This window comes from Ammospiza caudacuta, chromosome 9 (genome assembly GCF_027887145.1).
Source record: "Ammospiza caudacuta isolate bAmmCau1 chromosome 9, bAmmCau1.pri, whole genome shotgun sequence".
In the NCBI taxonomy this organism is placed as follows: Eukaryota; Metazoa; Chordata; class Aves; order Passeriformes; family Passerellidae; genus Ammospiza; species Ammospiza caudacuta.
In genome coordinates this window covers 24,780,139-24,793,662 of record NC_080601.1, presented here as the reverse complement: position 1 = coordinate 24,793,662, position 13,524 = coordinate 24,780,139, and the positions used below count along the sequence as shown (strand labels likewise).

At 55.0% G+C, this 13,524-nt stretch overlaps 3 protein-coding genes across 7 annotated transcripts; 1 reads left to right on the top strand and 2 right to left on the bottom strand.

The window, feature by feature from the left end:
* Nucleotides 1–183: 183 nt before the first annotated feature.
* LOC131561094 (V-type proton ATPase subunit e 2) lies at nucleotides 184–1,851 on the bottom strand. Its single transcript, XM_058810216.1, has 4 exons — nucleotides 1,726–1,851; nucleotides 1,596–1,643; nucleotides 1,250–1,394; nucleotides 184–988 (listed from the first exon to the last, which is right to left on the bottom strand). The coding sequence occupies exons 1-3, from the start codon at nucleotides 1,827–1,829 to the stop codon at nucleotides 1,301–1,303; spliced, it is 246 nt and encodes an 81-aa protein (XP_058666199.1). The 5' UTR covers nucleotides 1,830–1,851; the 3' UTR covers nucleotides 184–988; nucleotides 1,250–1,300.
* A 245-nt stretch (nucleotides 1,852–2,096) lies between these two features.
* On the bottom strand, nucleotides 2,097–7,635 carry LOC131561093 (cytochrome c oxidase assembly protein COX15 homolog). The gene is made up of 8 exons (XM_058810215.1): nucleotides 7,370–7,635; nucleotides 6,751–6,873; nucleotides 6,342–6,528; nucleotides 4,633–4,800; nucleotides 4,068–4,149; nucleotides 3,587–3,741; nucleotides 2,547–2,660; nucleotides 2,097–2,284 (listed from the first exon to the last, which is right to left on the bottom strand). The coding sequence occupies exons 1-8, from the start codon at nucleotides 7,633–7,635 to the stop codon at nucleotides 2,153–2,155; spliced, it is 1,227 nt and encodes a 408-aa protein (XP_058666198.1). The 3' UTR covers nucleotides 2,097–2,152.
* A 117-nt stretch (nucleotides 7,636–7,752) lies between these two features.
* CUTC (cutC copper transporter) lies at nucleotides 7,753–12,312 on the top strand. 5 transcript variants are annotated; one of them, XM_058810555.1, is made up of 9 exons: nucleotides 7,753–7,770; nucleotides 8,093–8,164; nucleotides 8,235–8,294; nucleotides 8,390–8,599; nucleotides 9,737–9,772; nucleotides 10,144–10,277; nucleotides 10,869–10,896; nucleotides 11,308–11,413; nucleotides 11,927–12,312. In XM_058810555.1, the coding sequence occupies exons 2-9, from the start codon at nucleotides 8,095–8,097 to the stop codon at nucleotides 12,036–12,038; spliced, it is 756 nt and encodes a 251-aa protein (XP_058666538.1). In that variant the 5' UTR covers nucleotides 7,753–7,770; nucleotides 8,093–8,094; the 3' UTR covers nucleotides 12,039–12,312. The 5 variants fall into 5 exon arrangements, 3 of the variants coding, with proteins under 3 accessions (XP_058666538.1, XP_058666541.1, XP_058666539.1); XR_009275057.1 differs by lacking the exon at nucleotides 7,753–7,770 and adding an exon at nucleotides 11,511–11,680 and having other exon boundaries at nucleotides 7,993–8,164; XR_009275058.1 differs by lacking the exon at nucleotides 7,753–7,770 and adding an exon at nucleotides 11,511–11,680 and having other exon boundaries at nucleotides 7,993–8,164; nucleotides 11,897–12,312.
* Nucleotides 12,313–13,524: the final 1,212 nt, after the last annotated feature.

The window sequence follows — 13,524 nt, the reverse complement described above, 5'->3', positions numbered from 1 at the left end:
CACACAGGTGCCATCAAGGATAAAACTTTCCATGCATCATTGTGCTGCCAACCTCCTGCTCAACAGCTGAGGATCCTGGGCCTTGTTCTCATGGTGCAGGAACAGTGCTGGGAAAAGGAAAGGCATCAGAATAAGGCCAAGACTTGCTCAGCCTCAAAGCAGCAAGTGACTTAGCCTCCAGCATGACTTACTAGAAAAAGGATTTATTTCCACAACACAAGTTAAATGACACAGACAAATAAATAAATACAGATAAATTATCTGATAAATAAGGGGAAACCTGAAACACAGTGCCCTGCTTGGCTCTTCTCACAACCTGGACCCATCTTGTGGTGGAGATACCTAAACACTACTGCAGCTGCCTCACTGCTCAGGTGGGAGGCAGCCCTCTCTTCATCCCTGCCAGCAGACGCCAGCACCTCCCTCACCACACCCAGGGGGATGCTGCACGCTGCATGCTCCTCCTGGGTCAACCCTTTGTTCTTGCACCCACAGCCAGAATCTGCCTTAGCAGGGACCACCCCCACCCCAGGGCACTGCTCACTCCACAGGGATGCAATGGCTCCTGTGTTCTCATGCAGACAGAATCCAGTGGATGTGATGACCAGGGACAGGGCAACTAGTGGGGCAGCTTGGGCTACAAGCAGGGGTTTCACATGGGGGCTAGGGCTGAACACACCAAGAGGGCAGGACAAGCACTGCTGGGGCAGGATTGGCTGGCACCACACACAGATCCCTCACAGGATGGTGCCCAGTCACTGCAGCCCTGGGCCAGCTGAAGGGATCTCTCCCTGGTGGCGTGGCTGCTCCTACGGCTGGATCAGTAGGCCCTTGTCCAGGGATGCTGCCTGCTGTGCTTGGGGGCCCAGCCATCCATTGGTCCAGGCTGCAGTGCTCCAGGTGTGCTTGGGCAGCGGGTCCAGCCTCTGTCCAGCACCTCTGGGGGCTGTTTGGTACAAGAGGGGAGAGGCTGGAACAGCTACAAGAGCTGGGGGAGGGAGAAAGGAAGAGAAGTTAGCACCAAACAGCATTCATGAGGGAGCTCCCACAAATTTGAGAACTACAGTGCTTGTTGTGCTCAGGCCCAGTGCACAGCCAGCAGCCCCATGCTGGGACCAGCTCAGCACAGCCACAAGGCACAGAAGCCAAAGCATTTCCCCCAGGCCAGCAAGGGCTGAGCTGCAGCTCCCTCCCTAGGCAAACGGAGGCAGGCACGGACATGTGCCATCCCAGCTCCCTGGCCACTCACGATGATGGATTTGGTGGGGGTCTCTGCTGAGGCGCCAGCTTCCAGCGATGCTCACTCCCAGAGGAAGCGCACGTACCAGATGGTCTCGTTCTTCAGCTGCGGCCCGAACAGGGGGTTGGCCTGGGCCAGGATGGCGATGAGCCAGCTGCAAAGGGACGCACCCCGCCGTCAGCCCCCGGCAGGACCAGGAGCGGCCGCTGTCCCGGGAGCGATGGGCCCGGGAGGGAGGCGGGCCGCAGCCCGGGGACCAGCCTCCATCCATGGAGGATGCTGGGCAGCAGCCACCGGTCTCGGTGAAGGCAGGGGAGGTGGGGAAAGGGTCCCGGGCCCGGCCCGCGGTACTCACAACAGGTAGCAGCACACGGCCGTGGTGACCAGCATCGTGATGATCACCCTGCGGGGACACCGGCGTTAGCACGGCAAGGCCCAACTCCACAACCCCCGACCGCGGCACCCCCCGAGGAGCCCCCACTCACCCGCGGTTCGGCCCCTTGGGCACGAACCAGGGCGCGGCGATGCCCACGAGGCCCCAGAAGGCGGAGAAGAGGACAAGCGGCAGCGCGAAGCTGTGCGCCGTCATGGCCGCTCCGCACCGGACTGCGCCCGCCCACCGCCGCGCCGCGCCCACCGCCGCGCCGCCAACCCGCGCCTCCCATTGGCCGATGCGCTCGGCCCAGCCCGGATCCGCTCGGCCCCCGCATGGCTCCGCAGCTCGCTCCGCGCAGGAGCACCCAGGCAGACACAGGCGCTTCACAAACTCCTTTATGTTACAAAGCTCGCACTCGCACCCGCCGCCCCGGCCAGCCCGGCTGGGCGCACTCCGCCCTGCGCACCCGCGGCTCGGGGCGCGGCCGCCCCTGCGTCCGGCGGTGCCGCTCCAGGAAGGGCTCCCCCGCCGGGGCGTTACTTGGGAACTCTGCGGAGCTCGCTCATGAGCCACAGTGCCATGCTGAGCAGGGCCAGGGAGCCCGACTGGTGCGTAGCAGCCACAGGCGTAGGGACATACAGCAGCAGGGTGCTGATGCCCAGGCCCACCTGCCAAAGAGGGAGAAGAGGTCAGAGCAGTTGTGGGTGCACCACGGATACCATGCCCAGCACAAAGTGTGCTGTTAGAAAGGGTCACAGCCACACCTTGAGCCACCCCAAATTCAGAGTGTGCATGCAATATGGTGAGATGTGGGGTCTAGGCAGCTCCACCTCTCAGCTCTGGACTCTTGGAGCCAGCACAGATCCAAGTGGGGTCAGGTCTGCCTTGTGAATGTGCTACAAAGGAGTAGGAAAAAAATAAGGGGGGTACCTGCATGCAAGCTACAGCCAGTAAGGAAGTCACAGCCATCCTGGTCCTTCGAGGCAGTGGGATCCTCCTCGAGAAGAAGTACAGTGCTGTGACAGCCGTGATGGAGGCAATTCCCTACAGAAGGGAAGCGAAACAGCCACCCTTCAATGAAAGTTCAAGGGAAATGGGTGCAGTGACCTTTTACTGCCTTCCATGCAGTAAAACAAATTGCGTGAGCAGTATTTAACTAAAGAAATGTATTAATGGCCATGACCAAATCCTAGAGCTCCCACACCATCAAGTTAACAACCCCAAAATTTAAGTGAAGTTATAAAGACTTTTAATTTCTTCCAAATGAATGCTTTACTTTTCAACAGCTTCTCCTCATTAATTCAAGTCATTAGAGATTGTGTCTGCCCCTTCCCCAGCTGCCACCTTGACAAGTGAAGGTGGAAGCTGTCATCTGGAAAACTGATCTCACTTCCACCACTCAGCTGTAGTTCACCAGCATAATCTTGCTGTGTAGGTCACCCAAGGTGATCCAGCTTAATCTTTCTTTTTTTAGTCTTACCCACAGCTTAGTCCACAGCAGGGCTGCCAGTGGCATTTAATATCCAGATTGCTTTACCTAGCTGGGATATACTCACAGGGCACTACTAAGCAAAACAAGTTCAGAAATGCTGCAGGAAGCATTCAATATCAGGATTTCCAAGTTTGATTTCACACAGCCTTCCCAGACATTTCAATAGCAAGGGCCACCCCACACTGTTTCTCTGATTCTCCTTTTCCATAACTTTTCATGTTATGGAAAAGGAGAATCAGAGAAACAAAGTGTGTTACTTGCGCAGGAGGAAGAGCTCCTTAAGGAAGAAGGCCACACTGAAAATAAAAAACAATGCTAAACTTCCTCTTCCTGCAGAAGCAAACTGGTAAGACGCTCTCAGGCCCTTTGGACACCCTGGAAATCACTCAAGCTGACAGAACCACAGCCCAAAGAAGACAGCTTGGCTGCAGGAGACAATCAAGAAGCAGCCCAGACATATCAGGAAGACAGCACTTACCAAGATCCTGTGATCAAACTGGACAGTTGTAGGATTCTCAAAGATATTTCTGAGCACGGGGGAGAAGGCAAGGAGATCATCTGGGATCCAGCGTTCCCCCATTTTGGGGAAGGAATTGTACACAAGGCCAGCATCCAGCCCTGCCACAAAGGCACCTGCAATCCCAGAGCAGAAACTGAGACTACCAGAGTAGACAAAGGTGTCACTCCAGGTTGCACAGCTCTCATTCAAGAGCTCAGCTTGATCCTGAATTTCGTTTAGATATAGAGAGATCACACAGCACAGGAAGGCTGGAAGGTGCCTCTCCACCTGCCCAGGAAAGACCAGTGAGGAGGTTCTTGACTGTAAGATCCCTGACAGCAGCAGTTTTCCCAGAGAATGGATGGGGTTGCTCACAGAACAGAAGGAAAAAAAAAACCAAACCAGCAGAGAGGAATGAATACAAACTGGTGTACAAACTGGACAGCAGAAAGAGCTTTACCTGAAAGAGCAGTCAGAAAAATGAGAGCTGTAGTGCCATGAGCATATTGTCTCAAGCGAAGGAGCTGTTTGGTTTCTGGCAACTGTAAAATAAAACAAAATCAAGGCATTTGCAGTGGTGTTGGCAGCAGCTAAGAAAAGCCTTCACAACATACACAGGCCAAGGGGTTGGTCTGTATTTTAGAGGGGGATTTTACAGACCACCACACAGCAGCCATGCTTCAGTGTCCCTCAAAACCACAGCTAATCAAGTCCAGCTCTGTGCAGAAACTGAAGTGGCCCCTGGACAGTTACTGGCACAAATAATTTACCCCAGCCAGGCACACCCCTGGCTGAGCTTCCACAAATTCTGAGACTCATCACTTTGACCTGAACAGCACGAGCCAAAGCAAGTGTCCCACAACCAAGCAGTTTACAGAATGGGTGTTTGTAACACTGTAAGGATTAGATCAGAGTCAGGAACAGACACTACAAGAGAGGTACCATCAGCCTTCACATCCTTTCCTTTCCTTCACATCACACCCCAGCCCTCTGAACTGCCACCGCCCTGAGACACCACTGCATACCTTGTGTTGTGGGAGCAGCAGAGTCAGCCCTGTCCACAGGCTGGCAGAGTACAGGAGCAGTGCCGAGCCCAGGTGTGCTGCCAGGCGGTACTGACTGACACGGGGGATGTCGTACGAGTCTGGCTTCTCTTCCAGCCCACTCTTCACCATGTACCATCCCAGCAGCCCCTAACAAAACAGGAGAGGGCTCAGGCCCAGACAGGACAGCAGCAGCTACTAAAAGGGGATGAACATTAGGGGCAAAGCAACTTGTTTCCTCTACTTTCAACAAGCTACCAGCACTGACACACTGTCATGGTGTCATTGACACCAAGCTATCATGAATCCCACTGTCTTAGTTATGCTGAATCAGAAGATATCAAACTGGCAGAGGGCAGGTTTAGATTAGATATTGGCAAAAAATTCTGTGCTGTGAGGTGTCACCACATTTCTCTTCACAGAGAAATGCAAGGCACAATTTTTCCCAGGAATATTTCTGGGTTTCACATTCTCTGAACCTCAGAGAAAGGAAAAACAATTCTTATCTCATTTGCTGTGCCTGTGTTTGTGCAAAAGTAGAATGCAATATGGAGATTGTTTACCCAAAGTGATGGTGTTTTGTTTCCTTGCCCTATCAGGGACAAGAGTGTGTGTGTGTCAGGACTGTCACTGACAGTCACAAGATTCTGGGCAGTGTGTGCAGTTGGGTGCTTGGCAGGTTCAGTTTAGATGTAACGTAATATAATGTAATAGAGTATAGAATAATATAGTATAATAAAGTAATTAATTAGCCTTCTGATATCAATGGAGTCCTCCTCATCATCAATCCTCCTCCTCCTCTCCTTCGTTGGGGGCAAAAATATCACTATAGTGAGGGTGGTGGGGACTGGGACAGGTTTCCCAGAGAAATTGTGGATGCCCCATCCCTAGTCAGGTTGGATGGAGTTCTGAGCAAACTGGTCCACTAAAAGATATCTCTGGTTCAGGGGCTAAAATTGGATGATCTTTAGGGTCATTCAGTGATACTCAGAGGAGGGCTAAAACTGGATGATCTGTAAGGTCATTCAGTGATATTCAGAGGGGGGTGTCACCCTGATTTTTTAAGATTTTCTAAGCCTTCTGATGTTTACATTCTTGTAGCAAACTTTCTCACACACTTTCTGTAAATAACTTATTGTTTTGCATTCTTTTATGGAGGAGGAGAAATCTGATGGACCGTCGATGTTCAGTGTCATTGGAGAGGTGGCACTTTCACCCTCCAATCCACTGTAACTTTTGGAAAACTATAAATGTTGGGGTCAGAAAATAAACTTCCCTTTTTTACTTCACCTTGAGAGCAATGGTGTGTGTGCTTGTGTTGTTTTGTGTCCTATAGAGACAGGGGGGATAAAATTGGATGATCTTTAGGGTCATTCAGTGACATTCAGAGGGGGGCTAAAACAGGATGATCTTTAGGGTCACTCAGTGATATTCAGAGACAGGGGGCTAAAACCAGATGTTCTGTAGGGTCATTCAGTGATATTCAAAGACAGGGGGGCTAAAACAGGATGATCTTTAGGGTCACTCAGTGATATTCAGAGGGGGCTAAAACTGGATGATCTGTAAGGTCACTCAGTGACAGAGGGGGCTAAAACTAGATGATCTTTAGGGTCACTCAGTGACATTCAGAGAGGGCTAAACCAGACGATCTGTGGGGTCACTCAGTGCCCTCAGAGGCTGTCAGGGCTCACCTGGAAGCAGACGAGTGCACAGAGTGCCACCACGCGGCCCTTGAGGGGCGGGCTGAGGCAGCCGCGGCGCCAGAAGTAGGCGGCGGGCAGCAGGTAGGCCAGGCCCACGGCGCGGCCCCACATGCGGTGAGAGTACTCCATGTACCAGATGAACTTGAACTCTGGCAGCGTCATGTCGTGGTTCAGGCTGTTAAGGGACAATAAAGCAACTGTTTCACAGCCCCCCACTGAACTTTGCACGGTATGGGATGGCCTTCCCCAGACAACAGCAGAGGAGCCACCACCAGGAGGCTTTGTGCGCCTTCCCAGTGACTTAGGAGACATTTCCCTCCTTACCATGGGCGTATGGGTGGCTCGGTCACGGGAGGGACGCTCTCAGCCCACCCTCCTTCCAGTTCTGCACACTCACATTTTAAACTCTGGGAACTGCTGGTACTTCTGGAACTCGGCCTCCCACTCCTGCTGCGTTCGGGGGGGTTTCATCTCCTTCACCAGGTGCCAGTCCACCATAGACAGGCCTGATTCTGTCAGCCTGGGAGCAGAGACACCAACAGGCACAGCTCACTCCCTGGCAGCCAGCAGATCTATGGAACTGCAGCGAGAGCTGTGGGCTGCACAGTGACCCAGGAGCTGGGACTTCGATGTCAGGATACTCTGCGGTTATATGGTAACCCTTAAAACCCTTGTTCAGACAATCCTTAAGCCCACAACTAGGAACAGGATGGAGATCAGAGGGTCTGTGAATGACCACACCTAAAATGACGATAAACGTGCAAGAGATGCCCCGCAGCGGCACCCACAGAGCATGAACAGTGTCCGCGGTACTCCCAGCCCTATCCCAGCACGGCCCCTTGCAGCCAAGAAGGGCAGGCACGGCAGGAGCCCTCACAGGCTCTCCCGGGGCGGCTCTCGGTGTGCGGACAGCCGCAGAGGGTCACGGCGGCACGGACCGGAGGGCACACACGGGCGGCTGCCTCCAGGGCCCCGCTGTGCGGCCCTGCCGGCGGGGCTGGGGGTGCGGCGCTCACCTGGTGACGCCGCCCAGCACCACGGCACCGGCCACGGCGCCGCTGCAGACCAGCAGCCATCGCCCCACGGCGGGCGGCGGCGCGGCGGGCTGGGGCGCCTGTTGCAGCAGGCGGCGCGGGAGGCAGAGCGGCGGGGGCAGGCGGCCGTGTGTCGGCGCTGCCGGTGCGGGTGCCGGTGCGGGTGCCGGTGCGGGTGCCGGTGCGGGTGCCGGTGCGGGCCCCCCCCGCAGCAGCCGCCGGGCCCCGCCGCGCGCCGCTCGCAGCATCCCGAGCCACGCCGGAAGTGTCGCCACCGGAAGCGCGCGACCAGCACTTCCGGGCCCGCCCGGGCGTCGCCATGACGATCTCGCGGCGCGTGACCGGCAGCGCAGAGCAGCGACCCCCGCGCGCCGCCAGCGCAGGTGCTGAGGGCGCGTGCGGAACGGGGGCGGGGCCCGCACGGCGGCGGGGGCGGGGCCGAGGCGCCCGAGGGGCGGGGCTCGCGCGCGCCGCGCGCCGGCGTGGGCGCGCCCGGCTCGCGTCCCGCGCCTCCGCCCGCCCGCGCCCCCGCCCTCGCGCCAACGGGCGGCGCGGGCCCGGGCCGCGAGGGGGCGGGCCCGGAAGCGCGGGCGGGGGTGGGCGGGGCCTGAGGCGGAAGCGGGGCGGGCCCGCGGCGGGGCCCGGCGCGGCCCGGGCGGGCGCCATGGGGCGGTCCGGGGTGACCGCGCCGCTGCCGCCCCGCAGGCATGGACGATGGGTTCCTCATGGAGGTGTGCGTGGACTCGGTGGAGTCCGCCGTCAACGCGGAGCGCGGAGGTAAGGCCCGGGGGGCTCGCGGGAGGGGGCGGCGGCGCGGCGGGGCCGGTTCTGACGCGCCTCTCCGCAGGTGCCGGGCGGATCGAGCTGTGCGCGGGCCTCGTGGAAGGAGGGACCACCCCGAGCATGGGTGAGCCGCGGCCGCCCCGGGCCGCCTTCCCCGCCGGTCTCCCTGCGCTGGGCTCCCGCCCGGCCGGTGCTGAGCCGCCCCCGTCCCGCCGGCAGGGCTGCTGCAGGTGGTGAAGCAGTGCGTGCGGGTCCCGGTGTTCGTCATGATCCGGCCCCGCGGCGGGGATTTCCTCTACTCGGACCGGGAGGTGGAGGTGATGAAGGCCGACATCCGCCTGGCCAAGCTGCACGGCGCTGACGGGCTCGTGTTCGGGGCCCTCACCGAGGACGGACGCATCGACACCGAGCTCTGCACGGCGCTGCTGGGTGAGGGCGAGCTCTGCCAGCCGAGCTCTGCGCCTGGCGGGGCTGTGGTGCTGCTCCGGGCTTGGGTCTGTGCGTCCTGTCTGCGGTGTTGCCATCTCTTTCCACCGCGTTCGGTTTTGTGCCCTGCCTTACCTCTGAGACATTCAGTACTTTAGAAACTTTGCGGGCCCAGGGCTACAGCCCCAAGCCATTGACACAGACTTTGAGGCCACCTGGGACAGAATAGCAAAGTGTAGGAAGGCTTAGGTGATCTACTTTGACCTGTTGAATTCTCTCTCTCGTTTTCTTTGTTCTTTGTTCTTTTCCTTATGTCCTTGCTGCAGGTGTCTAGGATAGGTATCTCCTGGACTTTGGCCTTGTGTGTAGCTGGCAATTCATCTTCATTTTTCTCTATTAACACAAACAGGGAGAAAAGATTGCAAGAGAGAGGTGTGAACACATGAAAAGCTGCAGTGGGAGACGGTTAGCCCAGACCACAAGCATGCAGAAGGAGATTCTATTTCTGGCTGCATGTTTTTGGGGAGCTACAGCCAAAGCTAAAGAGGGCTAGGCCTTTCCCTGGTGGTATGGTACTGAGGCTCTCATACAAAGGGGAATGTGCTATAAGGAGTGCATCAAAGGAAAAGGGTCTTGCCAGGACTTAGCTGGGAGCAGCTGGATATCTTTTTGTAGAAATAAATAAACTTTGCTCAGTAAGTAGAGGACCCCGGGTGAAGCTTGCTGTGGTCTGAGAACAGAAATTGTAGGTAGTGAAAGAAATCACAAAAATCAGCTCCACTCCTTCCAAAGAGCAATGGTCCTGGCCTTTCCCCAGGTAGCTGATAGAACTTCCCTGCTTCCTTCCTGCTGAGAAACACATCTGTAGTGGGAATGAAGGTTCTGCATGTCCCAGACAGGATGGGGGATTTTGGTGTTGCCCATAAAACCAAAGGTTTGTTGCTTTCTCAAAGGGCAGAAGAACTCTTCCCCACAAGGAATCCTGGATGAGCAGCATTGTTCCCAGCAAGAATGGGGGCTCTCTGAGCTCCCCATGAACGGCTTGGGAAGCCTTGGCCCTCGTGTGTGTCCTGTGTGTTTGTGGTTCTAGCACAAGGGGCTCTGTTCCAGCCCTGACTGACCACTTGTGCTCTTTTGCAGCCGTGTGCCGTCCCCTGCCCGTCACGTTCCACCGCGGTGAGTGGGCAGGGCTGCTGTCCCTGTGTGCGTCCCACTGCTGGGGGAGGGAGGGCCTGGGAGGGAGCTGAGCTTGATCTTTTGGGTTGTTCTCTGGAGAGGGAGAGCTCTGCAGGCTGTGCTATTCCCCACAAGAGAAAAGGTCTGGGGGCTCAGGTTTGGGAGCTGAGGTCTCATTGCCCTGTTAGAGAGGAGGTGTCTGAGGAGCTGGGTATGCCCTGGCACTGCTGCAAAGGGAGTGTTACAGTCAGGAGCTGAACCCAGGGTGTGAGCAGGATCCTTCCTATCTCTGCCTTTGGGGAGCTGGCTGAGGGACAGGGCTTGAGCACAATGAACTGGGCGATTTCTGAGCTGCTGTTCTGGTCCCTCAGCCTTTGACATGGTGCATGACCCTCTGGTGGCACTGGAGACCCTGATTTCCCTGGGCTTTGAGAGGGTGCTGACGAGTGGCTGTGACAGCTCAGCACTGGAAGGATTGTCCTTGATTAAGAGGCTTGCAGAACAGGTGAGTGCTTGCTGTGCTCTGCTGGGTTACTGTGGCTGCTCCCTGGCACTGCCTGCAGGCAGCTGCTTTATGGTATCCCTCATTTCTGGAAGGGAATCCTCTCAAGGACTGCTTGCCTTCCCTCTCTTGCTTGGCTTTAATCTGTTTCCCCAAGTCCATTTAGGCTGGGCCCCAAAGTCTCCCACAGCAAAAACTGGTTGGGTTCTTGCTTGCAGATTTGGGGAGGGTGGTGGGAGTTGGTTTAAACAGCTGGCATGATGAGGCCACACAAACAGCAGAGTGAGGTCCCTGCTGAGTGTCTCACTGCTCCTTTTAGGAAAGTGCAACAGGTGAGGTAGCAAGGTGGGATGGAGAGGTAGGAGGGAATGGTGCCAGGTTGTCTTAGAGGTAACTGCAAGTTCTTTTCCACTTTTCATTTTAAAACATGAATAGTACAAAAAAGATGGGTAAGAGCACATAAACTGTAGACCATGGTGACATCCATGAGCTTATGGAAAGTGCTGCATGTGAGGTTTCTTTGCTGCCTCACAAACGCACGTGTGGATGTGGTCCTCAGTAATATCCCTGACATGTATGTTACTCTACTTTCAGGCAAAGGGCAGAATTGTGGTGATGCCAGGTAATGTTTGTCATCTGTACCAGGTCCTGCAATCCTTAGCCTTTCCCTGCTAGCCTCCTTGCCCTGGATTCCTTGCCCTGGAATCCACTTCCTTATTTGGCTTTCTGAGCCAGCTGCCCAGGAGGAGCAGCTCCTGTCCTGGAGTGAGTAAAGGCCATGCAGCCTGTTGGGGAGGCCACAGCCCTGCTCTATTGCTCTCTGCAGGGTTTGGGGACAGCTCTGGATCTGTGGGAGGGCATAGCCAAGGCTTCTCCCGTCCCTTTTCGCTTGCCCGTGTCTCTGTTGTCCCAAGGGCTGTTTTTCCCCTTCAGTGTATGTGGCTCCTGTCCCTTAGTGGTGAGCTCCCGGGGTGGTGGCGGGTCTGGAACAGTGTCACTGCTCGGTGTGTGACATCGGGCTTGTTCCCACCAGGAGGTGGCATCACGGAGCGCAACCTGCAGAGGATTCTGGAAGGCTCCACTGCTTCCGAGTTTCACTGCTCTGCTCGCTCAGCTCGGGACTCAGGGATGAAGTTCAGGTAACTGATTATTTGTCTTTATTTTCACAGAACTCTGTGAGGGAAAGGCTAATGAATGTGAGCATGGGTTTGTAGAACTGGCATTTATTTCAAACAGCTTCCTGAGTGCTAGTTGTGCTTTTCTGTTTGGAGTCATGGTGCCTGATACTCTGCAGTGTATGAATCCAGCAGTGCTCCTCACGTGGACGTGAGTTCCATGCAGAACCAGATTCTTGGGGCATTTCTCTTGCTGCTGCCACCGTAGGAGTTCTGAGGGCACTTGGGAAGGTGGGTTGTGGTTTAGTTGCCTTAGACTTTTAACATAAACGTGTAGGATTTGGCAAGACAGTGGGATGTGCCTCTGAAAAATGAGTGAGGAATGGGCTATATTCTATTACTGTTCCAACTTAGGTTTGGGTGGCACCATCTTTGGCCAGTGCTGAAGCTAGGGGAAATCTGGGGGTGTTTTTCTTGGTGGATGTTACTCCTCTGTGTCCCCAGCAGGTCGCCACTAATCACTGGTTTTCCTGACAGAAACCCGAACGTTGCCATGGGAGCGTCCTTCTCTGCCCCCGAGTACTCCATAAAGGTGGCAGACGTGGCCAAAGTGAGGACCCTGAACGCCATTGCCAAGAACATTCTGTAGTGGAGGGCCAAGAGCGCAGAGACTCCAGGGTGTGCCCTGGCACACGGACTGATGGGCACTGCTTCCCTCCTCAGGCTGCAGAGGATGTGCACTAGGTGATGGAGCCTGACACCTCTTCCCTTGCCTTCCCCTCAAGTCCCTGGCCTGGAAACTTATGTTGGCCATTTTAAATAAAAGGACTCATTCCCAGATGTTGCAGCAGCAGCAACTGTTGGGCAGCATTTGGGAGGAAGGGAGGTGAGCAAGTAGGGGGACTGAATTGTATAGCACTGCATGTGATTGTCAAATAAACACTGCAGCTGCCCCCCTCTTGCTGTGCTTTTCTAGAGTTTGTTTGTGTGTTCAGGTAAGATCGTGATCCAGGTTGCACAGGCTGAATTAGGACCCTGCTGTGCCAGAGAACAGTCACATCCAGAAGGCCAGGGTGGGAAACACCGTGGCCACAGCTGGGAAACAAGGCCAGCTGTGGTCAGCCAGCCCATGGGTGGGAATTGGCAATGCAGCGGGTGTAAGTGGTGAGAAGCACCTGGCTGATGGGGTGTGGAAGCTGTGAGACATCCTGGGCTGTGGCTCCTCAGTGCTTGAGGTGGGGTTGGTGTATGAGGTTGGGAGGACAAGCTGCTTTTTCTAAGGGAGTTTCCAGGTCCTTGTCCCAACATAAAACATAAACTGCTTGTTTTCCAGACAGTGTTTGGGGAGTGTGCCTGTTTGGATCATTGCTGCCTAGTCAGGATTGAAGCCTCAGACTCAGCTAGTCTGTAAAATACCCAGTGAAAGATTTAAATGGTATCAGAGGGTGCATTAGAAGTGTAGAGTCCTAGAAGTAAAGCACCTTTATCCATGCTGCCTGCTCTTCTGTAAAAGATCACAAAGCTGAAGAGAATCCCTCTGACAGCCAAGGTAGAGGACCTCAGGACACAAAAGCTGGGTACAGATTTCCCATCTTGGCAATAGCCTGTGAGAATATGGAAATAATGTGATAACCTGTCAAGGTGGCAGCACCTTTGTCACCTTAAATACAATCACATTATTGAAAACCTATCATCAAGACTACATATTTTCAGTTTAAAGGGTACATCCACTTTTTCACATGAATCCATCAGAGGTATTGGTGTCTCCAAAAATATCTTGGGAACTGAAGTTCCTAACAGAGGAGCTGGGAAGGGAGTGACTGCATAGTGCTGGTGTCAGAGCCTGCTTCAGCACTGACAGATGTGCAGGCTGTGGGAAGAATCCAAATTTATGATTATGGTCAATAGAGAGTTCATGAGAGTTTGTAAGAATTCATGACTTATGTTGAGATTTTATGAGTCATGGTCGTGATTATGATAGCGGTAGCTCTGTTAAGATTGGGCTACCAGTATCATAATCATGATAATTATGGTGAGAATATTCTGCTGACCAAGCTGCCTCATGTTTTTGAACATGGGGTAAGAGCACGATGAGGCAGAGAAACTCTTCAGAGAAGATATGAGCAGTGAGGGCT

What these genes read in the sequence shown, in the direction of transcription:
- LOC131561094 (XM_058810216.1), bottom strand. Translation starts at nt 1,829, where the DNA reads ATGACGGCGCACAGCTTCGCGCTGCCGCTTGTCCTCTTCTCCGCCTTC. An exon ending in CCCAAGGGGCCGAACCGCGG is followed by an intron (nt 1,644 to 1,725) that starts GTGAGTGGGGGC and finishes GTGTCCCCGCAG; the next exon opens with GGTGATCATCACGATGCTGG. An exon ending in GCCGTGTGCTGCTACCTGTT is followed by an intron (nt 1,395 to 1,595) that starts GTGAGTACCGCG and finishes GTCCCTTTGCAG; the next exon opens with CTGGCTCATCGCCATCCTGG.
- LOC131561093 (XM_058810215.1), bottom strand. Translation starts at nt 7,635, where the DNA reads ATGCTGCGAGCGGCGCGCGGCGGGGCCCGGCGGCTGCTGCGGGGGGGG. An exon ending in TTTTCTGACTGCTCTTTCAG is followed by an intron (nt 3,742 to 4,067) that starts GTAAAGCTCTTT and finishes CTGGGATTGCAG; the next exon opens with GTGCCTTTGTGGCAGGGCTG. An exon ending in TGGCTGTAGCTTGCATGCAG is followed by an intron (nt 2,285 to 2,546) that starts GTACCCCCCTTA and finishes CCTCTTTGGCAG; the next exon opens with GTGGGCCTGGGCATCAGCAC.
- CUTC (XM_058810555.1), top strand. Translation starts at nt 8,095, where the DNA reads ATGGACGATGGGTTCCTCATGGAGGTGTGCGTGGACTCGGTGGAGTCC. An exon ending in AGGGACCACCCCGAGCATGG is followed by an intron (nt 8,295 to 8,389) that starts GTGAGCCGCGGC and finishes TCCCGCCGGCAG; the next exon opens with GGCTGCTGCAGGTGGTGAAG. An exon ending in TTAAGAGGCTTGCAGAACAG is followed by an intron (nt 10,278 to 10,868) that starts GTGAGTGCTTGC and finishes CTCTACTTTCAG; the next exon opens with GCAAAGGGCAGAATTGTGGT.